We start from the raw sequence: 26,564 nt of genomic DNA, 5'->3' as shown, positions 1-26,564 counted from the left end.
TAGCTGATGCCCGCGACTTCGCCCGCGTGAAATTAGGTTTTTAAAATCCCGTGGGAACTTTGATTTTCGGGGATAAAAAAGTAGCCTATGTCCATCTATGATACCTATGCAAAAATCACGTCGATCCGTAGCACCGTTGCGAAGTGATTTTAGGACAAACCAACAAACCAATAAACCAACAAACACACTTTCGCATCTATAATAATACTGATTGTGATACTTGTAGCGACATCTACTTGAGCTTTTTGGCAACTTTGTCTCTCCAAAAACTCCAAAACCAAATGTCATTCAGTGGATATGAACCATAAACTTGCCATAAACTATTTCTAGATTTCATTCAACGCCATCTAGCGATGATAACCATGACTGCAAAATGGTGCAAAACCTTTCGTTACACGCAGTTTATGAATTAATAAACTATCTATAATATTGAAGTTCATTAGTGATTATTTTACACAGAAACCCTATCTATTAGCTGTGCTATTAGTTTTATAAAACTTCCTGAAAATTGATTTTCCCACATGAATCATTAATCAATATAATATTATTATTTTTAGTTAAATTAGTAAAATGTGAACAAAATATAGTAAATGGCCCGTAAATCCTAATTTACCTTTCGTAAAAAATTGTGTTTTTGGAGTAGATTTTTTTATTATATTAAAATAACAAGAATATTATTATGAAAACTTTCATGAAACGGAACGAGTTTTCCACAATACTGCCAATCGCACGACGTCAAAATTCAGAAATAACTTCAACTTGTCCGCAAATCCACCATTTTCCCTTTGTAACTAGCCGGTGTTCAAAACACGTGCGTACGATCAAATTACAAGAAAAACCTATGTTCGCGACTGAAATCAACACATAAACATCACTAAAAAGTGCGTTGCTTCTTTGCCGGTAGGTATTACGTGGTGAAATAGAAGAATGAATACCGAAAAGCTGAAAAAGTTGCAGTCGCAAGTCCGCATAGGCGGTAAGGGGACTCCGAGGCGTAAAAAGAAGGTCGTCCATGCGACCGCCGCCACAGACGACAAGAAACTCCAGTCTTCACTCAAAAAGCTCTCAGTGAATACTATTCCAGGAATCGAGGAGGTGAATATGATAAAGGACGATGGTACAGTGATACATTTCAACAATCCTAAGGCGCAGGCATCGCTCGCGGCTAACACATTCGCTATAACCGGGCATGGGGAGAACAAGCAAATCGCTGAGATGCTCCCAGGTATTCTGAGCCAGTTGGGGCCTGAAGGTTTAAACCAGTTAAAGAAAATTGCGTCAAGTGTGGCGCCGCCGAAACCGCTCGATGAAGACGACGAAGTCCCTAACCTAGTCGGAAACTTTGACGAAGCGTCAAAACAGGAGGCCAAGGAAGTAATCACTGAGGAGAAAGAGAAGGAACCCGAAAATGAAAAGGAGAAAAAACCAGAGACAGAAACCAAAGCCGCAGATAAGAAGACGGATTAAATAGACCCCCTACAAGAATTTTAGTTTTTAATTTTGCTCTCCCGAAGTGATTTAGGGTTTCCAAAGGCAAAGAGGTGTGTCTTAAAAGTCAAAATATGTATTTTTTCATATATTTTACTGTGTTCCTAATTTGAATTGTGGACTGTTCTGTTCGGTGATGGTGCCAGTGAGGGATACTTTTTTTTTAAATAAACTCTTGGGCTTTGGAAATTCTGTGTACAGCCATCCAGATAAATGCTTCTTTACACCAAGCACTAACAATACAATTTTTACTTTATTTTAACACAGCATAATGTGAGGAAACAGAATTCTCGGTTTATAGGAAATGGAGAATTATTTTGAATATCTATCAAGATATGGGCAGTATAACTAAATTTTGTTATAAAATATAGCATTTTAATAAGAATAGGAAAGAAATCAGCACACTGGTATAATATAATTATTATATCGCGTATAGAATGGTGTATGCACCATTATAATATTTTATAAAAAGGTACCTATTTTCAAAAACTGTTAATTCATTTGCTTTCTCATTTAAAAAACTTAGGGTTAAAAGAATTGAAGTTAGTCACAGATGGCTCTATAGGTAACAGAGCTAATAATATTGTATAATAAAAAAAAATTGTAAAATGTAAAAGGCCAAGTTTGTTATGAGTTGACATGAGTCAGGGCATAAAATTTCGTCAAAGCAATATATTTTGTTTAATTTTTTCCCCTTTTGAAATTAAGATCAGTTTTATCATAATAACATCAGTTTTATCATAATAGGTATAATATTATTATAAGCACAAACATACTAAATTAGTCAGTGCAGACATGAGTCATAGTAGGTAAATAAGATTTTTTAAATATGTCTGAATTGGTAAGTATTCAGTATTGACCTTTGACTTTTTGATTTTATTCTAATTTAGCTTAAACTAATATTTTTATTATTGGTAGCTATCAAATTTTATAATGATCAACCTGGCTCACTACTGAGCATGGTTTCCTCGCAGAAGGGTTAAGCCATATTCCACCATGCTGGCCAAGTGCAGATAAGCAGACTTCACACACCTTTGTGAACATTATGGAGAACTCTTCAGGTTTCACCACTAAAGCAAGTGATATTTAATTGCTTAAAATGCACATGAATTCTAAAAGTTAGAGGTGCATGCCCTCGATTGGACCACCAACCCTCTGAATAGGAGGTGGACGTTTTAACCACATGCTATCACTGCTGGTGGTTTTGGTAAGTATGAATATTATGTATATTTTTTGTAAGTACAAAAATTAGGTAGGTATATTTATATAATTTTATACAATGTAATTAGGTAGTAAGTAATTCCTAATTATAATAAAATTATTTTAGATAAGAGCACTCCCTCAATAATTATCTACCAACAAATGAAGTTGTGGTACGTAGCTCAAGCTGATAGTACCTATCACTGTGGTTAGGGACTTATCTACCTAAGTGCCTACTGGGAAAATGTGGTTTCATACAATGGTATATGCTTAATGCATAGGTAGGTAAGGTAACTACATACTTATGATGCATCATCATCACATTAAAGTTTACAGCCGATTGGCAGGTTTGCATACGGAAAGACTTATTCCTATAGGTCATTTTGAAATAGATAATCTAAAAATATTTTTTCAAGGGGTAGGTAACTACATGATAGGTACAAAGTTTTCTGTGTCCATTAAGTTAGCCCAAAGGCTCAAGGTCATATAAAAGTAATGCAAGCATTAGCAGAAACAAAACGCATCTGACATTTTGTTTTGATAAGCTGTCACGTCACGTCAATGTCACTTCAGAGTTTCACCGCGATTAATAGCCTCAACTGCTGACAGAAGGGCTGGCTCATTTTTTGCGCAGCGGATCAGCCTGGCTGTCCAGCGCGGAAATGCAGCCAGTATTCTTGGCACCATTCCACGCGGTCATGATTTATATAGTAATTAGATAAGGCTAGCTTTAAGTTTTATTGTATTAAAAAAAAAAAAAAAAAAACTTCAGAGTTTGACAAATTATATGTTTTGTTCATTGGTCTGTGTTTTGTTCTATCCCGTGGTTCTATCTATATTCTATTCTATTTTGATTTTTCAGCCTATGTGATTTCGACTTTGCCTACGATTTTTGTTATTTTTGCAATTTCAAATCCTAAATATTTGGTGTGAAAGTGTTGATTGCCTAGATAATAATGATAGCCAGGCCATGGACTGACGATTTGCCGAAATGTCGCAATACCTGCGTCGCTTCCTATTTTTCACCTGGAGATGGCACGAACAGTTCAAACGACGACTATCTTTGCTTTTATTGCCAGACAGAGGATAATGCGTAAGTATTCTTTATTATAAAAGCTGTGATAGCCTAGTGGTTAGGACGTCCGCCTTCTAGTCGGAGGTCGGGTGTTCAAATTCAAATTTCAAATTCAAATTCAAATTTCTTTATTGCGAATCTGGGTAAACAGTGGAGATGTTACAAAACAAAAAGGTACAGCCAAATTCTGCCTATTAGCACGCAATATGATATTCCTAACAACGTGTACATAGTTTTGATAAAATTTGCCAAATTTAATACTTAGTCACAAAAGAATAAAAAAACAAGATAGTACTTAATACAAAATATGTCAAAAGGTTCGATCACGCACCTCTAACTTTTTGTTTTAAGTCATTAAATGTCACTTGTTTCGGTGAAGGAAAACATCCATAATGTTCTCAAAGGTGTGCGAAGTCTACCAATCCGCACATGGCCAGCGTGGTAGACTATGGCCAAAACCCTTCTCACTCTGAGGGGAGATCCGTGTTCTGTAGTGAGCCGGCGATGGGTTGATCATAATGACGATGATTCTTTATTCTAGCATGTTCTCAATCAATCAATTTGCGTCCACTGCTGGACTGCTGCCTTAAACACACTGCCTCCCTCATCCACCCACTTCCCACTAACTTTTTAAGGTAGTCAGTCCGGGTTGGAGGTTGTTCCACACTGCGCTTGTTGGTATGCAGTCTCCACTCCAGAACATGTCTGGCCTAGCGGCCCTGAGATCAATAGATCAATATAAATTCGATGATTAGATGATTGATTCTGAGATGAGATGAATAGGCGCTGATATCTATCATATATTTATTATCGTAAAACAATCCTTTTAAAATGAAAATGAATATGAAAAAATATTTATTTACCATAGTTCAATTCTGTCAATTATAACATTGTGTTATGGTACCCACACTAGGTAGTGCTGTGTCGTGGGTACCTAATTAGAATTAACAATAAACAATTAACCGGTAAATAACTAGATAACTATTATTTGTTTAATGTTTTTTCAGTTGCCTATATGGCGTGTTTGAGCCACACAATGGTTTGGAAGCGGCCAGGTTTATCATGCAGAGGATGGCTGCTGAGTTACTGTTTCCGCCACCTTCAATAAATAATACAGATGAAGAGATAAGAGAACGATTAAGGTTTGTTATCTTACAATATCCTCACTAATATTATAACTTGTGCACAGAGATGGATTAAATGTCAAGAGTGCCCTAGGCAAGCCCCTTATATAGTCGCCCCTCTAACAGCCATATTAAAAAAATTTACTCACTTCGAAAGAATGAGGAATCATCTCATTGCATAGCTGGTAGTTGGTGATTATACTATTTATGTAAACGAGTGTAGAACATCACGTTATGACACTTTGCTATATTAAAGAAGAGGCAGTTTCGGTCACTCCGATATAATATTAGAAGGGATAAGAAGGCAGACCAGGTAATGGAACTACATGATAGCGCGCGCCCCTTCGTAACCCCGCGCCCCTAGGCACGTGCCTAGTTTGCCTTGGGGATAATCTTCCTCTGCTTGTGCATTATAATTTATACTGCACTAGCTCATGCTCGCGACTTCGTCCGCCCGTGTGCACTACGCAAATTTCAAAACCCCCATTTTAGCCCCCTAGGGATTGAATTATCAAAATCCTTTCTCAGCAGATGGCTAAGTCATAAGAGCTATCTGCATGCCAAATTTCAGCCCGATCCGTCCAGCAGTTTGAGCTGTGTGTTGATAGATCAGTCAGTCAGTCACCTTTTCCTTTTATATATTTAATTTTTTTTTTTTCGAGGCAAATGGTTATTGGTATTGGATTATTACAATAAAACCTAAAGCTAGCCTTATCTAATTACTATATAAATCATGACCGCGTGGAATGGTGCCAAGAATACTGGCTGCATTTCCGCGCTGGACAGCCAGGCTGATCCGTTGCGCAAAAAATGAGCCAGCCCTTCTGTCACCAGATAAGGCTATTAATCGCGGTGAAATGTCTCGTAAAAATTTTTTAGCACTAAGACTCCATGGCCCCAGGGTCTCCACGGCAAACGGCACAAAAATGTAACTCTCTATAAGAGAGGCATACTTGCGCCGCTTGCCGTTTTCAGCTGTTTCTGCTGCGGCTCCCGGTCTTGATGCTGTCTTCCTGATATGACACGGGGCCAATGTGTCAACGCAAGTTTATTTAGATTATTAAAAAAAAATGATTGAATGTACTGTTTATTTTCCAGAAATGCATTTGTGTCTGTAGAGAAGGCGTACATAGAGAACTATGACGGCATGATCGCCGAGAGGACCAGTCTGCAGTACCGACTGCAAATACTGAATGCACACACTGCACAGGTTCAAGTTCATTGTTCAAGTTTAGTTAATAGTACTTCACCTTGAAGGGATGTACAAAGCCTAACTGTGTACATTTCAATCAATCAATCAATCAATCAGCCTATTTGCGTCCACTGCTGGACATAGGCCTTCCCAAGAGCACGCCACCACACACGATCCTCCACCTTCCCCATCCACCCACTTCCCGCTATCTTCTTAAGGTCGTCAGTCCAGCGGGTTGGAGGTCGTCCCACACTGCGCTTGCTGATACGCGGTCTCCACTCCAGAACACGTCGTGTACATTTACGAAACTTTTTTTTAATTTTTTTTTATTCAGATACAAGTTAGCCCTTGACTGCTTGACTTACCCTGGTGGTAAGTGATGATGCAGTCTAAGATGATAGCGGGCTAACATGGAAGGGGTATGGCAGTTTTTATTAAACCCATACCCCTTTGGTTTCTACACGGCATCGTACAGGAACGCTAAATCGCTTGGCGGCACGGCTTTGCTGGTAGGGACCACCCTACCAGCAAAGCCGTGCCGCGGTCTGGTGGGAGGCTTCGGCCGTGGCTAGTTACCAAACTAGCCACGGCCGAAGCCTCCCACCAGACCAGACTAGAAATTTAGAAATGATAAAATCCCAAACCCCTGCCGGGAATCGACCTCCCACTATTAAGACCACAGCGCTCACCACTGCGCCAGGGAGGTCGTCAAAACCTCCAATCTGTTTATAGTCCAGGGACTGATCGCAGATAGAAGAGAAAGAGAGAACAAACCCCCCCCCCTTTGTTCTAGTTTGAATATTATATCCTTTGTTCTCCAACAGCACCCCCCTGTCAGTGAGAGCAACCGCCGAGTTTCTTGCTGGTTCTTCTCGGCAGGAAAGGCATTCCGAACCAGTGGTAGATGCATCCGACTATTCGTAAGCACTTGTAAAAGTTTATACGAATAAAAAAAGATTTTCATTTTCATTTTCATTTTCATTTTCATTTTTTCATTTCATTTTCATTTCATTTTCATTTTCATTTCAGTGTTATTCAAGTGCTAAGAGAGCCTTGTCGTATTGTAACACGCGTTATTAATGACATCAGTAGGGCGATTGTCTAAAACCTGCATCAATCATTATTACAATCTCAATTGTTCTGATTGGCTGAATTTGTGCCATTCTTGTTGCAACAATGCATTGTAGCCAATAGTGAGCGAGCATTAACCAATCAGAGATTATTGTGATCGTGACATTGTAGCTGTCAAACAACCGCGGTAGGGCCACAGATGTTATATTGGACTATCTAGTCTAGTCCATAAAAATGCGTAGAAACTTGGCTTAAAAAAAAATCTTTAATCAACAACCTTTTATCTTTCACAGATGAACCCAAACTGCGACAACATCCTCTACCGCCTGAAGGAAATAGACCAGCATCTGTCTGGGGGAGCCACTGTCGTCATCGCGCTAGTGCACAACAACAAACTCTACGTCGCCAACGTGGGTGAAACCCGCGCTTTGCTGTGCCGCACTGATGATAATGCTGTGCTTAGAGTGGTGCAGCTCACGGTGGACCATAGCCTTAACAATGAGGACGAGTTATTGAGGCTATCGCAGCTCGGCCTGGATGTTAACAAACTCAGAAATGGTGAGGAAATATTTTTCGCTCGCTGCGCTCGCAAATAAAGTTTTGTGCAACATCTGTACATGTACTCTTATTATAATGCGAAAGTGTGTTTGTTTGTTGGTTTGTCCTTCAATCACGTCGCAACGGTGTAACAGATTGACGTTATTTTTTGTATGGCTAATATAAAATGAACCTATTTCAATGTAATTTTATCTTTGTTTCCAGCTCAGTACCTAGGAAACCAAACCGGCACGCGTTGTCTAGGCAACCATCTCGTTAAAGGCTTATACAAGGCCTTTCCTTCCATCAGCGCCGCCTCCACGGAGCCTGTTGTGGCGGCGCCTGAGATACATGGACCCATTGCACTCGACGAATCCTGCAGGTTATTCATAATTCCATTCCATATAGCACCACCACTATTATCATCATCATCAACCGATAGACGTCCACTGCTGGACATAGGTCTCTTGTAGGGACTTCCACACGTAACGGTCTTGCGCCGCCGCCATCCAGCGGCTCCCTGCGACTAGTCTGATGTAGTCCGTCCACCCAGTGGGGGGTCTTCCAACACTACGTCTTCCGGTGCGAGGTCGCCATTCCAGCACCTTGGGACCCCAACGTCTATCGGTCGTACGAACTATGTGCCCTGCCCAATGCCCATTGCCACTTCAGCTTCGCAACCCGTTGAGCTATGTCGGTTACTCTAGTTCTCCTACGGATCTCCTCATTTCTGATTTGATCACACACAGAAATTCAAGCATAGCTCTCTCTATAGCCCGCTAAATTACAAGTTTTCTTATGAGGCCTGAGGACTTTCATAACCAACAAACTTTTAATTTAGCCTCAATAGCTCAACGGGTAAAGGAGTGGACTGAAAACGGAAAGGTCGACGGTTCAAACCCTGCCCGTTGCACTATTGTCGTACCTACTCCTAGCACAAGCTTGACGCTTAGTTGGAGAGGAAAGAGGAATATTGAGGCCGATTCTCTTGTACACAATCTCTAAACTAAACTAAATTAACAGGTCCAAACCTGCTGCTATCCTTTTCCGCAAGCAACATTATGACAGGGATATCAATAGATTTAGACGTGTCATTTTAGTTTAGTTTAGAGATTGTGTACATGGGAATCGGCCCCATTAGTCATTTAACATGGCTAATAATATTCTTAAAAAAAAAAAAAATTGATCAAACTTACTTTACAGATTCTTGGTGCTAGTCAGTGCGGGCGTTTACAAAAGAATACAAGAAGTCAAAGGTAGCAGCGAACAAACAAACAAACAGCTAGCACAAATCATAGTGGAAAACTTCCGAAAACAGAACGATTTCAAACGAGTCAGCCAATACGTCCTGGAAGAGATCGAACAAGAGTTCCTCACATACTGTTCTAGAAATAATTTAACTCCAAAACCAAATACTCATGTAACTTTATTAATACGTAATTTTAATTTCCTACCCCCATTAACAAATGATACAAACACAACAGTGCAAAAACAAAACGCAGTTCGATTCAATCCGATCGTACAATCGAAATCGAATACGATTCTCAATGAAATCGATTCCGACGTGTATTCGTCCGGTAACGATGTGGAGACGAACGATTCGAATATCGATACTAATCGGTCTATCGAATCGTCGTCCGATATTTATCCGAATCGACCTTACGATAAGGATAGAAGGATTAAAGGTTATGTTGATTTCTCTTGTTATTATGAAAATGTTGCAAAGGCAAGGAAAAATCGCACACTACCTAGTTTTATTAAATAAATAATTACTAAATGCGACAAGGCTATCTTGACGCGTGGCGAAAATCGGAACTAACGTTGCCATCAAGTGTCCCCTTCGGTCCCTTTTGTTCTTGTTTCAATATTCTAAGCCTCTGTTCTCCAACAGCGCCCCCCTGTCAATGTCATTCAAGTGCCAAGAGAGCCTTGTCGCAATGTATCTGTTATTGTAAAATTTGAATAAAATCCGTTAAGAATTTTTGAGATTAGAGCTATAAAGTTGCGCTGACTTTGTACTTATTATTGTGCCTTATATATGTAGTTATAATGTAGATTCGAGATCAATGTTATGATAATAAATTAATATTTTGTGATCTGAATTAACCCATCGCCGGCTCACTACAGAGCACGGGTCTCCTCTCAGAGTGAGAAGGTATTGGCCATAGTCTACCACGCTGGCCATGTGCGGATTGGTAGACTTCACACACGTTTGAGAACATTATGGAGAACTCTCAGGCATGCAGGTTTCCTCACGATGTTTTCCTTCACCGTTAAAGTGAGTGATATTTAATTACTTAAAAAACACATAACTCGGAAAAGTTAGAGGTGCGTGCCCGGGATCGAACCCCCGACCTTCGATTAGAAGGTGGACGTCTTAACCACTACGCTATCACAGCTTTTTAATAAAATTGACTAATGCATTTAATTGTAAATAATATTTATTTAATAAATAACTGTTTTTGTGATTGTGAATGGCTTTAATAAATAGATAAATATTTATTAAGTTGTTTTATTGTAAATCTACTTATTAGATCACAATTTATTTTACTTGAATGTAGTTTCTGGAATCGGTGAACCCATAGAGATAGTATCCAAGTCTTTTAGAGATACAAAGAATTATTTATTTAATTAGGATTAAATAATAAATTGTGATCCAAAGGTTAGATCATAATTTTACTTGAACGTAGTTTCTGGAATCTGTGAACCCATAGAGATAGTATCCAAGGCTTTAAAAGTTTAAAAGATCAATGATCCAAAGGTGAATCGTAGTTTTGACATGACAGTTAACCCATAGTTAAAAATCCCGCGTGACAAGTTATTTTGTACGGACAGTAATCTAGAATAGAATAGATTTTTATTCAAGTAAACTTAAACAAGTGCTTTTGAATGGTCAACTAGTTTAATTTACCAAGTTAGTTATAATTTCCCGTATAAAGTCCCGCAAATTGCTTTGCGCTGGAACCATGTCTCATTAACATCGAAATGACGTCATTTTGACGTCAGCCGAAATAAAAATAAACCATCAGCTAGAAACTTCAGTCTAGTGCTGACGTCACTAAAAAGGCGGCCACGCGTATTGGCAATTTGAGGGGCTTATAACCTACTTGGACTTTTTAGATGTGTATAGGCAGGATAGACAGACTATTTAGGATGTGTAAAAGCTGTGATAGCCTAGTGGTTAGGACGTCCGCCTTCCAATCGGAGGTCGGGGGTTCGATCCCGGGCACGCACCTCTAACTTTTAGGAGTTATATGCGTTTTTAAGTAATTAAAATATCACTCGCTTTAACGGTGACGGAAAACATCGTGAGGAAACCTGCATGCCTGAGAGCTCTCCATAATATTCTCAAGGGTGTGTGAAGTCTGCCAATCCGCACTTGGCCAGCGTGGTAGACTATGGCCAAAACCCTTCTCACTCTGAGAGGGTGCTCTGTAGTGAGCCGGTGATGGGTTTGATAATGATGATAGGTTAAAAATGAAACTGAAAAATAAGTAAACTATTATTTAATACGAATAGAAAGAATAATGATGACAATATTAGACGGGCCTATAATAATATAAATGCTGTATAATCAGACGGGCTTGTAGTCCAGCTTGCTCTCGAGCTTCTTGTTGTCTGCCACCTTGCGCACCGCCTTCATGAGGTCCTCCTGGAAATTACAAAGTGCCCATCAGTATTAGTGCTGTATCTATCACAAGATATTATCTTAATATATAAAAGGAAAAGGTGACTGACTGACTGACTGATCTATCAACGCACAGCTCAAACTACTGGACGGATCGGGCTGAAACTTGGCATGCAGATAGCTATTATGATGTAGGCATCCACTAAGAAAGGATTTTTGAAAATTCAACCCCTAAGGGTGTGAAATAGGGGTTTGAAAAATGTGTAGTCCACGCGGACGAAGTCGCGAGCATAAGCTAGTTTGCAATAATACACAACGGCGCGGCGGGATGATTACGTAAAACGTTGCAGTAATATATAAATAAATAAAAATAAAAATAGTTTATTTCAAATAATAATAAAGCAATGCGACAGTCCATTTGATGTCTTTGTTTTCTTATTTCTTGGACTACCGCTTCGTAGTCCATTACCTATGTCCAGCAGTGGACCTCTATATGAAGATGAGTGTAGTATCTCACCTGCACAATATACTCTCTCTCCGCACGTATAGCGAACAGGCCGGCCTCAGTACACACGTTACGTAGATCAGCGCCGTTGAACGTGTGGGACAGTGACTACCGCTTCGTAGTCCATTACCTATGTCCAGCAGTGGACCTCTATATGAAGATGACTAGTATCTCACCTGCACAATATACTCTCTCTCCGCACGTATAGCGAACAGGCCGGCCTCAGTACACACGTTACGTAGATCAGCGCCGTTGAACGTGTGGGACAGTGACTACCGCTTCGTAGTCCATTACCTATGTCCAGCAGTGGACCTCTATATGAAGATGACTAGTATCTCACCTGCACAATATACTCTCTCTCCGCACGTATAGCGAACAGGCCGGCCTCAGTACACACGTTACGTAGATCAGCGCCGTTGAACGTGTGGGACAGTGACTACCGCTTCGTAGTCCATTACCTATGTCCAGCAGTGGACCTCTATATGAAGATGACTAGTATCTCACCTGCACAATATACTCTCTCTCCGCACGTATAGCGAACAGGCCGGCCTCAGTACACACGTTACGTAGATCAGCGCCGTTGAACGTGTGGGACAGTGACTACCGCTTCGTAGTCCATTACCTATGTCCAGCAGTGGACCTCTATATGAAGATGACTAGTATCTCACCTGCACAATATACTCTCTCTCCGCACGTATAGCGAACAGGCCGGCCTCAGTACACACATTACGTAGATCAGCGCCGTTGAACGTATCAGACAGTTTGACTACTGCCTCGTAGTCCATTACCTATGTCCAGCAGTGGACCTGTATATGAAGATGAGTGTAGTATCTCACCTGCACAATATACTCTCTCTCCGCACGTATAGCGAACAGGCCGGCCTCAGTACACACGTTACGTAGATCAGCGCCGTTGAACGTGTGGGACAGTGACTACCGCTTCGTAGTCCATTACCTATGTCCAGCAGTGGACCTCTATATGAAGATGACTAGTATCTCACCTGCACAATATACTCTCTCTCCGCACGTATAGCGAACAGGCCGGCCTCAGTACACACATTACGTAGATCAGCGCCGTTGAACGTATCAGACAGTTTGACTACTGCCTCGTAGTCCATTACCTATGTCCAGCAGTGGACCTGTATATGAAGATGAGTGTAGTATCTCACCTGCACAATATACTCTCTCTCCGCACGTATAGCGAACAGGCCGGCCTCAGTACACACGTTACGTAGATCAGCGCCGTTGAACGTATCAGACAGTTTGACTACTGCCTCGTAGTCCATTTCGCCGTGCTTGGCGATCGGGGCCGCGTGGATCTTGAGGATTTCTAGCCTGAAAACACATAAATCATAAATCATAAATCCTTTATTTTGCTAGAATACATGTCACAATGGTAGTTAATTTTTAAGGTAAGTAAGAATCAATGTAATCGGCCATTTCTGGCATGCAAATTTTTTTCTATTATAACACAATTAATAAAATTCTAATAGTTATTAGCATAGTTAAATTCATTAAATTTTAATTATTTTTACAATCTAAGTCAAACTTGACTTATTTAAATTCTATATATTATATATTATAAGAGTCAACTTAACATTTTTTTTAAATAAAAATAACGAGCAAACGAGCATGTGAGTCACTTGATGTTAAGTGATTCCCGCCGCCCATGAAAATTTGCAGTACCAGAGGAACCACCAATGCCGGCCTTTCAGGAATTTGTTGGTCCGCCCCTTGAATAACCCCATGTTGGTCATCATGATTTCACTGCACCAGGAAATTGGCACAATAGGGTATTTTATCATTTCATGAAGTGTCTTAATTTGATCCTAAGGTGGATAATAAACTACCAAAAATATCACAAAAAATGTAGTCGATCGATAAGTGTGTGGTAGTTGCCACAATTGCAACTAGATGGCGCTATTCAATCGGCAACATTTCATGACGTAGTCTCGAACAAATGTACCGCCGACAGTACTCGCACTAACGGAGTTTTCTGCAACCTGGACTATATTAAGAAGTTTCAAGATACAACCGTCGTCGGCCCAGCTGGCACAAAAACACAACAATACCGAGAAAACAATAGCTACCATTTTGATTCATAAGCTGACATGCTGTTACACAAATTGGTAAACAAATTAAGATTAAAAAGGGTAAAAAACCCTATTAAGATCTAAAGTCTACCATATCACTAAGACAATAATTGAGAAATTCTACCAGGATATAAAGAACATACCTGGCCTGCTCATTAGGCAGGGGTATCTCGATCTTTCTATCCAGTCTACCAGGGCGCAGTAAGGCAGGGTCGAGGGTATCAGGTCGGTTGGTGGCCATGATGATCTTGACCTGGCCCAGCGAGTCAAAGCCATCCATCTGGTTGAGCAGTTCCATCAAGGTTCTCTGGATTTCACGATCAGCGCTGGTACCTTCGGAGAAACGTCTGCCACCTGCAAGGAATAAATATCACAATTGTAACACTACAACAATATTATTCAAATAAACTTGCTAAGTGAAAACTAGATGGCGCTAACTATAGGTTGGCAAATTATAGATTGCATTGTGTGTGGGTATTGGCATGTTGGGCATTGGCGTGCTGTGGTCTCGGAATTCCTCTAGCGGTGTTTGGGGGCACGTGGTGCCCCAAATACCGTTGGACATTGGCGTCCCCAAACACTGTTGGGCATTGGCGTGTGGGTATTGACATGTTGGGCATTGGTGTTCCCAAACACAGTTGGGCATTGGCGTGCTGTGGTCTCGGAATGCCTCTAACGGTATTTGGGGGCATGTGGTGTCCCCAAACACCGTTGGGCATTGACGTCCCTAAACACTGTTGGACATTGGCGTCCCCAAACACTGTTGGGCATTGGCGTGTGGGTATTGACATGTTGGGCATTGGTGTTCTCAAACACAGTTGGGCATTGGCGTGCTGTGGTCTCGGAATGCCTCTAACGGTATTTGGGGGCATGTGGTGTCCCCAAACACCGTTGGGCATTGACGTCCCTAAACACTGTTGGACATTGGCGTCCCCAAACACTGTTGGGCATTGGCGTGTGGGTATTGACATGTTGGGCATTGGTGTCCCCAAACACCGTTGGGCATTGGCGTGCTGTGGTCTCGGAATGCCTCTAACGGTATTTGGGGGCACGTGGTGTCCCCAAACACCGTTGGGCATTGACGTCCCTAAACACTGTTGGACATTGGCGTCCCCAAACACTGTTGGGCATTGGCGTGTGGGTATTGACATGTTGGGCATTGGTGTCCCCAAACACCGTTGGGCATTGGCGTGCTGTGGTCTCGGAATGCCTCTAACGGTATTTGGGGGCACGTGGTGTCCCCAAACACCGTTGGGCATTGACGTCCCCAAACACTGTTGGGCATTGGCGTCCCCAAACATTGTTGGGCATTGACGTGTTGAGCATTGGCGTGCAGGTATTGCCATGTTGGGCATTGGCGTCCCCAAATACACAAACTACAAATGTGTCTTCTACAAATGTGTCTAATACGTACCAATAGCATCGATCTCGTCCATGAATATGATGCAGGGTTGGTGGTCGCGGGCGTAGTTGAACATCTCTCGGATGAGACGCGCCGATTCGCCGATGTACTTGTCCACTATGGCTGACGATACTACCTTTAATGCAAATAAAAATCGGTCACGGACTCACGCAGGAAGGGTTCCGTTACCATCGTACAAGAAATAACAATTTAGTTTTTAAATTTTTTTAATATTAATTTTGTTGTCATAGCGGCAATAGAAATACACATTCTGTAAAAATTTCGGCACTCTGCCTATTAGAGTTCAGACAGACAGTATATGGACAAACAGACGGATGGATGCTAATAGGGTTGGCATCCTTCGGGTATAGAACCCAAGAAAGATCTTTAAGAGAACAGGTATTCTGTACAATTAATTCTGTACTAGCTGACTAGCTGATGCCCACGACATGGAATTAGGTTTTTTATAAATCCCGTGGGAACTATTTAATTTTTCGGGATACAAAGTAGCCTATGTCACTCTCCAGGTCTTTATCTATACCTAGATATCTAGACGGCTCCACCAAACTTCAGATATGAAAACAGCATTAATAGCCTACCAAGGGTATGTTTCATCACTATTAAGATATGGGATTATCCTGTGGGGAAATTCGGTATTTGCTAATAAAGTTTTTATAAAACAAAAAGCATGTCTGAGAGCATTATGTGGACTGCAACCATTGGATACCTGTAAGCCTTTATTTAAGAAACATCATATTCTTACCTTACCCTGTCAATATTTATATGAATTGCTATTACTAGTAAAGAAAAACCCAAACTATTTTAAAACTTATGCTGAGTTGGGTGAGGTGAGATCTCGTAGAGCTCAGAGAAGGAACAAACTAGTTGTGCCTCCTAAAAGACTACAGATGTTTGAAAAGAGTACACACTATATGGCAATAACTGTGTACAATAAACTTCCTGACAACTACAAAAACACTACTATAAATAATTTCAAGAGGAAAACTCATGAGCTGCTTATAAATAAATGTTATTACAACATCTCGGAATTTTTGATTGATGAGCTCAAATAATTTGTCTAAAATAATATCTAAATAATGTAAATCTGATGACTTAGATTAGATGACTGAAATAAATTATGGTCTTTGTAGTGCAATAGTTAGGTATCCCCTCTGTATGACATGTAAAAATTTAAATGACTGTTATTATTTCTATTTTTTTTTCTCTTGTTTTTGTATGACTTAATTAATTTACTTTCTGAATATTATATAATTTTAAAGATTTTGTAATTTATATGTACTTACATGTTTTTAAAAATTTAACTGTAATGTAATACTTAAATATTCATACACCAATATTCTAAGGTAGAATGCATAAGGCTCGCCAACTAATTTTATAACCATGTCATGTCACCTGCATTCTTATGAATAAATTTATTATTTATTATTTATTTATTTATTTATTTATTTATACCCATGCAAAAAATCACGTCAATCCGTTGCACCGTTGCAACATGATTGAAGGATAAACTAACAAACAAACACACTTTCGCATTTACAGTAAGGGTACGGATTGGTTACCTTCAAAAAGTTAGCATCCAGTTGGGAAGCGACGGCTCTGGCTAGCAAAGTCTTGCCCGTCCCCGGCGGCCCGTACAGCAGGCACCCCTTAGGCGGAGTGATGCCCACACGGACGAAAAGTTCTGGGTTCATTAGTGGCAGCTCAATTACCTGGAAAATTTGTGCATAAACTATAAGATTGGTGAAACCATTTTCATCATCATCATCAAACGATAGACGTCCACTGCTTGACATAGGTCTCTTTTAGGGACTTCCACACGCCACGGTCTTGCGCCGCCTGAATCCAGCGGCTCCCTGCGACTCGTCCGTCCACCTAGCGGGGAGTCTTCCAAGCGTTTTCCGGTCGCCATTCCAGCACCTTGGGACTCCAACGTCTATCTGTTTTACAAACTATGTGCCCTACCCATTGCCACTTCAGCTTGGCAACACGTTGAGCTATGTCGGTTACTCTGGTTCTCCTACAGATCTCCTCATTTCTGATTTGATCACGTAGAGAAACTCCGCACATAGCTCTCTCCATCGCCCGCTGAGTGACTCTGAGCTTTCTTATGAGGCTCATAGTTAGCGATCATGTCTCGGATCCATATCTCATCACTGGCAGCATGCACTGTTCAAACACCATTTTCATACTGAGAGGAAACCTGTGCTCTGTAGTGAGCCAGCGATGGGTCGATTATGATGATGCTGATAAAACATGATATTCTTACCTCTCTCAGCTGTCGGATCTGCTCCTGCAAGCCCCCGATGGCCGAATATGTGACGTCGCCCGGGTCCTCGTGACTCATGTTGTATACTAGGGGGTCCACCTGAATAACAAACATCCAATTATATCAATAAAATACTGAAAACCATAGGGTTCAGTACCTTGAAAGGAAAAACGGAACCCTTTTACGATCACTTTGACCTGTTCTGTCTGTCTGTCAAGATACCTACAGGGTACTTCGCGTTGACCTAGAATCATGAAATTTGGCAGCTACATCATCTATATCAAATCTATCTATATCAATGTCCATCTGTTGCTTTGTTACGTCGTGATTGAAAGACAAACCAAAACACTTTCACATTTGTATCTACAACATTTATAGCTTTCACTATGACTGCAAACAAGAATGTCTTACCTCTCTGGGCAAATGCCTCATGATGGTAAGAGTGGTCATGTCTAGCGCCACTCTGGTGCCTCCCTTCAGCTTGTTCTTGTCCAGTTGGCGACGGCAGCCTACCACATACCGGGGGCCATTTGTAGCTTTGACTATGACTGAAATTAAGGATTAATTTACTCATCACAAAATAATTTTAATAGTTAAGGCTGTTTCACACCAGAGCAATATGGAACTGTTTTAACAGTTACTGTAGCTGTTTGGTAAAATACATTATTGTTTACAATTTGAGATCTCACTTACCATTTTAGCTTTTTGTGCCAACTGTCATGTCAAAAGTAAGGTTCACCTTTAAATTAAAAACTCGCTACTGAAAGCCACAAAGGAAAAAAAATAATTTTGCAAATCAGTCCAGAAACCTCGAAAAATTCGGTGTAGATCCATAAAAAAAAAGAAACGGGCAGAATTGAGAACCACCTCCTTTTTGGAAGTCGGTTAAAAATAATAAATTAAGGACTAAAATCATATTTTTAACATGACAGTTGACACATAAAGCTAAAATGGTGAGTGAGATCTCAAAATGTAAGCATTATTTATATTTGAACAGAGCTTTATACTTACATTTCTCTTCAGTAAGTTGTTTTAGCACCTCACCAACTATCTGGCCCACACTCTGCAGAGCTTTCAAGTCATTTTCACTCTTGTCATACTGTTTAGTGAGGTCTTTTAACTGTTCTCGCACTGGAATATAAGGGACAGTTCGGTTTAAAGGTTAATAATCATAATCATTTATTTATTTTGCTCAGATATGGTAGGTACATGTATATTATTTACATATACATAGGTTTAAAGGTACTAGCATATTCATGGCAATTTAAGGCCCAAGCTCGAGGTATGTTCCTTTAATCATATAATTTTTCATTATTTTACAGTTTTTTGGTCAAATTTTATGTACCTAATCACACATTTCTTTGATTATCTATTAAACATTTTTTTAAAGAGTAAAGATAGATAGAAGTAGGTAAATTATTATTTTAGATGGAGAATGTAAGAATAGAAGAAGATTAATATCTTAACTTAATAAATAGTAAAAAATAACAATTATATCATCTGTGGTTACTTGTGCTACCTTGTGTCATGCATGTAAATGTATTCATGTAAATCTTTATATTTATATTTTTATTTCTACCCGTGTGAAGCCAAGGCGGAACACTAGTTAAATAATCACTAGTCTGACAATCAAAAGAACTGCTAACTGCTGTACAATACATTGATGTGTTTACAATGATTTCCAATTTCCACAAATTGTTGCTTTATTTTCATAGGATGATCAAAGATACTTTTATTAAAAGAAACACTAAACTTTAAAGCCTAAATTGGCTTCAAAATGCCTCAAAAATAACAATAAACTTCGATGAGTCGGCACAAATAGACGTTTAAAAAGTCAACTTACTATCTTTTAGCCTCGATTCCACCTCCTTGTGTTCCATCAACTTCTTACGGTAATCTTGAAAAGCCTTTTCCCTCATAGAATCCATGATTTAAAAGGTTATTTTATTATTTTTTGAGAAAAATGCTAGCCGAATAGTAGGTACTTGCGACATGAATCGCAAAATTTGTTTGACATTGACAATTGACATTTGGATTGAATTGACATTGACAGTAAGATGACAGCTTAGATTTTCAGTTCATCACAGATTATATTAATCACAGACGAATGACTTAAAAATCGTGAGATGGCGGAATAAAAATTCCGCCATCTCACCTTTAAACAAGCAAGTAACTTTTGCGCAGCAAATCGAAATAGCTGTTACATTGTATTTCAAGGGCAATTTGTGATAGGTAACTAACTAACTAATATTAAATTATAGTTAAATAGAGGGGCCGGTAAAGCAACGTTGATCCAAGTTAGTAAGTAGTTAACTAACTAAACGGATAGACTTCCCATATTTTGCTTTTATTAGATACAGCAAGAGCTCTACCTAAAACGTAAGTCTTTAATGCCCGAGACTGGACGAACCACGTGAATTATTAGAGTTTTGAAGTTTTTGTTTTTGATTTTCCGGGATAAAAAGCGTCACCTATTCCTGTTAATCACATAATGGTGGGGTTTCCTTGGAATAATAATGGGTTCCCAGAGACCTTAATTGGGTAGGCTAACATGCAAAGTTAACCAAGTTAACTAAACTAAAAAAATTATTCCCCTATTTTGTAAAAATGCTTGGTCTAAAAAAAGAAAAGAAAAATGGCGCCCAGTTATTGTCGCAATAATCCCAACACTTACGTTGATAAGTACATTCGACGTCACGTTCCGCAGAAATAAGCCTCGTAGGTTTTGGCGGCGTGAAATATTACATCAGGAACTCACGCACTTTTGGCGATCCTTTGGTCATTTCAGAAATATATATGAAAATAAATATATAACGGAAGTATGCCCTGGTATACTTCCGTTACAAAATGCTATACCTACTTACCTATTGTTTCTTTAAATTAGTTTAGTGGCCAAAAGTTAGTCAAAAGTATTTTTTGTTATTTAAAAGCTTGGGCAAAAAATACTCATTAGATATTGCCACATTATCATCATCATCGTCAACCAATATACGTCCATTGCTGGACATAGTACATAGGTCTCTTGTAGGAATTTCTACATGCCACGGTCTTGCGTCGCCTGTAACCAGCCTCCCTGGGACTCGTTGGATGTCATCTATCTGCCTAGGGAGGGTTTTCCAACGCTAGTTGAGGGAGAAAATCGGAAGAAAAATAATAATATTATATTTTATACAACAATAATATGATGTTGTTTTTAGTTTAATTATAAAAAAAAACATTTAGGTAGGTACTTTTGTATTTTTAAATATTACTATTATATACCCGAATAATAATAGTAAAGTACCTACATAAAATATTATTATTACAATATTATTATAGAAATTCCTTTAATCCTGTCGAGGGTGGATAGACGGGACACGTTTTCGAGTATATATACTTATACTCTAGAGTGGCTGTTTTAGGGTGGATAAACGGAAAAAGGCCTCAAAAACCCCACCTATTGTTGTACGGAACACCCACATCAAAGATTGTTTCACACTTAACTCGCCCGTCTTTTATTGTGAGCGTGGTGTGAAGAGGGTCGCATATTATTGAACATTTTTGTGACGTTCGGTTAACCTCAGCTATTAGCTCACACTCTGCTTGGATTAGCCATTAGCCACAAAGCACCTACCTACAGTAGGGTACGCGACCGAGAATAATGTACCTACATCGACTTTTAGAAGGAGATAGCAGATTTGTAGAGCACTGTCTCTGTCGTTGAAACCGACAAAATGTCAAATAGGTATGAGTGACAGAGACAACGCTCTACAAATAGCGTATTATAGCCTCAATAGCTCAACAGTTAGAGGAGTGGACTGAAAACCGAAAGGTCGACGGTTCAAACCCCGCCCGTTGCACTATTGTCGTACCTACTCCTAGCACAAGCTTGACGCTTAGTTGGAGAGGAAAGGGGAATATTAGTCTTTTAACATGGCTAATCTATATATATAAAAGGAAAAGGTGACTGACTGAATGACTGATCTATCAACGCACAGCTCAAACTACTGGACGGATCGGGCTGAAATTTGGCATGCAGATAGCTATTATGACGTAGGCATCCGCTAAGAAAGGATTTTTGAAAATTTAACTCCTAAGGGGGTGAAATAGGGTTTTGAAATTTTGTAGTCCACGCGGACGAAGTCGCGAGCATAAGCTAGTATTCTTTAAAAAAAAAACTTTTACCATCAGCAGGGAGCAGCTGGATGGCGGCGGCGCAAGACCGTGGCGTGTGCAAGTCCCTACAAGAGCCTATGTCCAACTGTGGACGTCTATCGGTTGACGACTAGGATCACTTCGATGTCTATCTGTCTGTCATGTCTGCCAAGAAATCTATAGGGTACTTCCCATTGACCTAGCATCATATTTGGCAGGTAGGTAGGTCTTATTAAAGAGAGTCAGGAAAGTCCAAAAGTCATTTGTGGGTATGGGTATTACCTTTTATAATACAATCCCGCAAACTATTTTGGACTTACCTTTGTACAAGTTTAAAAAATCTATTAAAAATATGCTCCTGAAAAAAGCATATTACACAATTGAAGATTATCTAAATGATAAAAGAGCGTGGATTTGACCTGCAGCTCGTTCCAGCAACGCACAAGACTGCAAATACTATTTTATACATGGCATAATCTTGTACCTATATCAAATATTTGAAAAGAGCAACCGCCGAGTTTCTTGCTGGTTCTCGGTAGGAAAGGCATTCCGAACCACTGGTAGATGCATCCTTGGACGATCTAATAGGTTAGATCGTCCAAGAGATGCATCCGACTATTCGTAAGTGCTTGTAAAAGTTTATACGAATAAAAAAGATTTTTATTTTATTTATTTATTTATTAGAAGACAGTAAGGAAAAAATCCGAAAAGCGTGAATTTGTGGTTATGAAAGTACCTACCTATGGATTTTCAACTTTTTTATCCTTTTATTTCAACTAAGATTTTATTTATTTATTTTATTTAAAGAATATTAGCCATGTTGTCTAATTAGCCATGATGACTAATTCCCCTTTCCTCTCCAACTAAGCGTCAGTTTTGTGCTAGGAGTAGGTACGACAATAGTGCAACGGGCGGGGTTTGAACCGTCGACCTTTCGGTTTCCAGTCCACTCCTTTACCGGTTGAGCTATTGAGGCTCTTCGATTCGATCCTGTCCTAATTTAAATAGTTATAGATATTTTACTAACAAGTAGGTTTAAGTTTCGTGTAATTACTAACACCAATATGATCCCTGTTAGTCGAAATAAAAACATTTTATTATTTATTATTTTATTATACCAAGTGGTAACCCTGTGCGGGATAGCGCGGGTGACGTGCGGGCGTGCGGGGCGTCCCCCCATCTCGTACTCCGATTGCCATCTCAACCTGTGGCGAACTATAAATGGAAAGACGAGAGTAGAGGATTCGATCCCGGGATCCCGAGATCCAGGATCTCGGTCATATTTTAGTCCCGAAATTTTCGGGATCAAATTTGATGAATCCCGGGATTTTCGGGATTGATACATTTTTTAAATAAGTCAATAAAAATTTGCGTGAAACGAAACGTACTTACCTTGATTTGACATTTTGACAGCCATCTTGTTTACACAGCTGATTTCATTTGTTTTTGCTAACGACCGGTACCGGATTATGCGTAAAAGTGTGTAAAAATTTCCGCTTCACGTCGTGTAAGTATTGATATTTTTTTTGTTTATTTGTGATAATCAATGGAATTATTAAAAGCAACAATGCATTAATGTGTCTGAGTAAAGAAAACAAAAAGTGTTATTTTCTGTAGCTCTAAGAGGTTATGTTAATGTCGTACATAGATCTAAATGTTCTTTTTATTTTTGTTTAGGTTTAAGAAGTATATAATATGTCCTCACAAAACTAAAAGATAAAAAAAAAATGATTTTAGTATGTTTTACTGTCTTTTTTTACCACTTTCCATTACCATTACAATCCCGGGACTATCCCGGGATCCCGGGATTAACTGTACATAATCCCGAAATCCCGGGATTAGAAAAATCGACCGGGATCGAATCCTCTAGACTCACGAGAGTGACGAGATCACACGAGGTTACTTTTTCCTTTTGAGGTACGGAACCCCAAAAAACCACAGAATATGTGATAGCACCCTCCAGATATAACGTATACAGATCAAGAGGGTTTATGGGTTTTATTGATGTTAAAGCCATAAAGGTAACTCCAAACACGGGAGTAGGTATTTAGATCGTTATGGGTCATAATACCGCTTTCACCATAAAATATCACATAAAAAGTTATTCACTGCTGCAAAAGGTAGGAACTACGGTCTAGGGGTCTGCTTATTCGGATTTTACCACCATTTCATGGGATTTAATCTTTGACCTATAGTTTCATAAATACAAATTGGTAGGTACTTACAGGATATTTAATTTTACTTAAAAAGTTCTGTTGAGTGTTAGTGAGTTGAATCTGTTTAGTTGTTAAAGTCAAAGTCAAATAATTTATTTAAAACTAGCTTATGCTCGCAACTTCGTCCGTCTGGACTAGGTACCTACATAAATTTCAAAACCCTATTTAACCAACTTAAGGGTGCAATTTCGAAAAATCCTTTCTTAGTGGATTGCGTAGGTATGGTAGGTACACATACACAAACATGCGTAAACGACAATTTTTTTTAATTTTTTTTAACATAAAAAATATTTTCCAGCTGAAATTACTCTTTTTTTTATGTTAAAAAATTGAAAAATATTTGTCGTGTACGCATTGTGGCGTCATTATTCGCTTTTTGTACAGCGTCACGTTAGTAATTAAATAGGTATTTAAAAGTTAAATTAATATTACATTTACATTTACATTAATATTAATGCAGCCAGTATTCTTGGCACCATTCCACGCGGTCATGATTTATATAGTAATTAGATAAGGCTAGCTTTAAGTTTTATTGTAATATTAAAAAAAAAAGAAAAAAAAATCATGATTTTTTAAATTAGGTATTCTGTTTAATAATTAATTCTATCTCCATAAACTACCGCTATACAAAAAATCACATCATTTTATTACAGTCTACCGGAGCTAGCAAGATCGTCAGAACTTTAGGTATTAGGGAATAGGAAAGATTCTTTCAGCTCAGTAGCTAGGTATACCTAAGTCACAAAGTCTAGATGTGTTTGTATCGACTAACTTTTACGACCTAGCCTAGCTATAACATCGGTCTACTGCGTAGTAAACCAAAAACGACCGAATGATAGATGTATTTTTATGAGGATTGGACCGAGTAAATGTGTTCTTTGGTAAGTAATACCTCATCATGATCAACCCATTGCTGGCCCACTACTGAGAACGGGTCTCCTGAGAACGACGATAATCTGCCAGGCTGGCCCAGTGTGGATTGGCAGACTGGACACACCTTTGAGAGAATTATGAAGAACTCTGCATGCAGATTTCATCACGATAAATAAAATTATTAAGTAGTCTTATTGTAACAAAAAACAGTTTGATAATAATCTGTACATATAAAATTCAAAGTCCTGACTGACTGACTGATTGACTGACTGACTTATATATCAACGCACAGCCTAAACAGCTGGTCCTAGAGATATGGGTGGGCGTGTTCTTTGTAAAGAGTAAGAAAGGATTTTTCAAAATTCCACCCCTAAGGGGGTGAAAGGGAAATAGGGACTGAAAGTTTGCATGATAGTCCTTAATATTTCAAGTTATTTTCATGAAAATTGCTAAATTATATAATATAATAATTTTTCGAATCCCACCCGAGCGAAGCCGGGCAGTTCTGCTAGTTATTATACAAAAGGGGTGGTCAAAAGGCACCAGTGCAAGTATAAAGGAAAAACCGATGGAAAGAGAGTTTTCAAAGATCCAGCCAGCCGTGAAAGGTTACCTGTGTATACTGACCATAGACCGTATAACTTAACGCTGTAACACACACAACGCGTGCGATGGAAACGTGAAGAAGTCCTTAAAAAAAAGATTTACTCGCTAACCGTTTCATCAACGGCCCCGTACTACAGAGTACAGTCGTATTTTTTCGTCATTTTGCACGATAAATCAAAAACTTTTCTGCATAAAAATAAATAAAAATCTGTTTTAGATTGTACAGGTAAAGCCCTTTCAAATGATACCCCACTTGATATAGTTATCTTACTTATTTATCTTAGTTATCTTATTTGTTTATGAACACATTTTTTTTAATGATGTAACCACAAATTCACGGTTTTCAGATTTTTCCCCTAATGCCAGCTATAAGACCTACCTACCTGCCAAATTTCATGATTCTAGGTCAACGGAAAGTACCCTGTAGGTTTCTTGACAGACAGACAGACAACAAAGTGATCCTATAAGGGTTCCGTTTTTCCTTTTGAGGTACGGAACCTTAACAATGGTACCTACCTACTTTGAATAAATGCTTTCAGTTTAAGTTTTGAGTTTAAGGAAGTTGATGAACACATTACCACTCTTTTGCGTCATGCAGTCGGCAAAAATGAAAAACTAATGTATAATCGAGCACGCATACACGCGCGTTCAGTGTGACCTCCTCCCCCGCAGTTTCCGTCGCGCATCGCTGTTGTCGTATCATTATCATCATCGCATTTATGTGCCTTTAGAATATAAAGGTAGGTATAGATAGCCTTGAAGCAATTTCCCAATAACCAGCAGCCTTTATTATTGTTGTGAAACATGCCGGCACGCTTAGTACGAGATTTTATGTCTCACCAAACGTTGATAGTATTCGAGTGTCAAAACACTTTCGCGTTATAGTAAACTGGATCTTAACTGCCTTGTTTTAAAGCTCAAATTTGTCTACATATCTACAGACAGCGCTCCAAGTGGAAACGTTGCGAAATTAAAATCAGTGGCATTGAATTTTTGTCGTCCTCATGAGGACGAGCGAAGCAAGCTTTACCGACTTTGACAATACCCATGTGACAATGGGGCCGATTCTCTAGTACACAATCTCTAAACTAAATTAAATTAACAGGTCTAAATCTAGTGCTTTCCTTTTCCGCA

At 39.2% G+C, this 26,564-nt stretch overlaps 3 protein-coding genes across 4 annotated transcripts in view; 2 read left to right on the top strand and 1 right to left on the bottom strand.

Annotated features, from left to right (window-relative positions):
- Nucleotides 1-687: 687 nt before the first annotated feature.
- On the top strand, nt 688-2,159 carry LOC117993514 (transcription factor BTF3 homolog 4-like). The gene is made up of 2 exons (XM_034981318.2): nt 688-811; nt 905-2,159. Exon 2 carries the CDS (start codon nt 928-930, stop codon nt 1,465-1,467), a length of 540 nt encoding a protein of 179 aa, XP_034837209.1. The 5' UTR covers nt 688-811; nt 905-927; the 3' UTR covers nt 1,468-2,159.
- Nucleotides 2,160-3,502: 1,343 nt separating this feature from the next.
- LOC117993583 (TGF-beta-activated kinase 1 and MAP3K7-binding protein 1-like) overlaps nt 3,503-26,564 on the top strand; it is a 64,243-nt gene continuing 41,181 nt past the window's right edge. Inside the window, exons 1-7 of one of the 2 annotated variants that reach the window (XM_034981390.2) lie at nt 3,503-3,781; nt 4,771-4,905; nt 5,986-6,097; nt 7,444-7,708; nt 7,913-8,069; nt 8,891-9,459; nt 10,084-10,189. In XM_034981390.2, the coding sequence (XP_034837281.1) occupies nt 3,645-3,781; nt 4,771-4,905; nt 5,986-6,097; nt 7,444-7,708; nt 7,913-8,069; nt 8,891-9,452 (1,368 nt within the window). In that variant the 5' untranslated portion in view covers nt 3,503-3,644 and the 3' untranslated portion in view covers nt 9,453-9,459; nt 10,084-10,189. Of the gene's footprint in view, nt 3,782-4,770; nt 4,906-5,985; nt 6,098-7,443; nt 7,709-7,912; nt 8,070-8,890; nt 9,460-10,083; nt 10,190-26,564 lie in introns of those variants that run through there. The other variant, XM_069506965.1, reaches the window with a different exon arrangement.
- Rpt4 (Regulatory particle triple-A ATPase 4) overlaps nt 11,179-26,564 on the bottom strand; it is a 162,721-nt gene continuing 147,335 nt past the window's right edge. The window contains exons 2-12 of the mRNA XM_069506982.1: nt 19,445-19,576; nt 18,613-18,732; nt 18,013-18,149; nt 17,602-17,700; nt 16,895-17,044; nt 15,327-15,450; nt 14,056-14,266; nt 12,959-13,154; nt 12,627-12,792; nt 11,833-12,460; nt 11,179-11,339 (exon numbers count right to left, since the gene is read on the bottom strand). Coding sequence (XP_069363083.1) covers nt 12,775-12,792; nt 12,959-13,154; nt 14,056-14,266; nt 15,327-15,450; nt 16,895-17,044; nt 17,602-17,700; nt 18,013-18,149; nt 18,613-18,732; nt 19,445-19,529 — 1,140 coding nt within the window. The 5' untranslated portion in view covers nt 19,530-19,576 and the 3' untranslated portion in view covers nt 11,179-11,339; nt 11,833-12,460; nt 12,627-12,774. The remainder of the gene's footprint in view (nt 11,340-11,832; nt 12,461-12,626; nt 12,793-12,958; nt 13,155-14,055; nt 14,267-15,326; nt 15,451-16,894; nt 17,045-17,601; nt 17,701-18,012; nt 18,150-18,612; nt 18,733-19,444; nt 19,577-26,564) is intronic.

The sequence above is a fragment of the Maniola hyperantus genome, chromosome 24 (genome assembly GCF_902806685.2).
Source record: "Maniola hyperantus chromosome 24, iAphHyp1.2, whole genome shotgun sequence".
NCBI lineage: Eukaryota > Metazoa > Arthropoda > Insecta > Lepidoptera > Nymphalidae > Maniola > Maniola hyperantus.
The sequence above is the reverse complement of the archived record's forward strand: the minus strand, read 5'-3'. Positions and strand labels throughout refer to the sequence as shown.

Excerpts from the sequence above, each read along its gene's own strand:
- LOC117993514 (XM_034981318.2), top strand. The coding sequence starts at position 928 with ATGAATACCGAAAAGCTGAAAAAGTTGCAGTCGCAAGTCCGCATAGGC.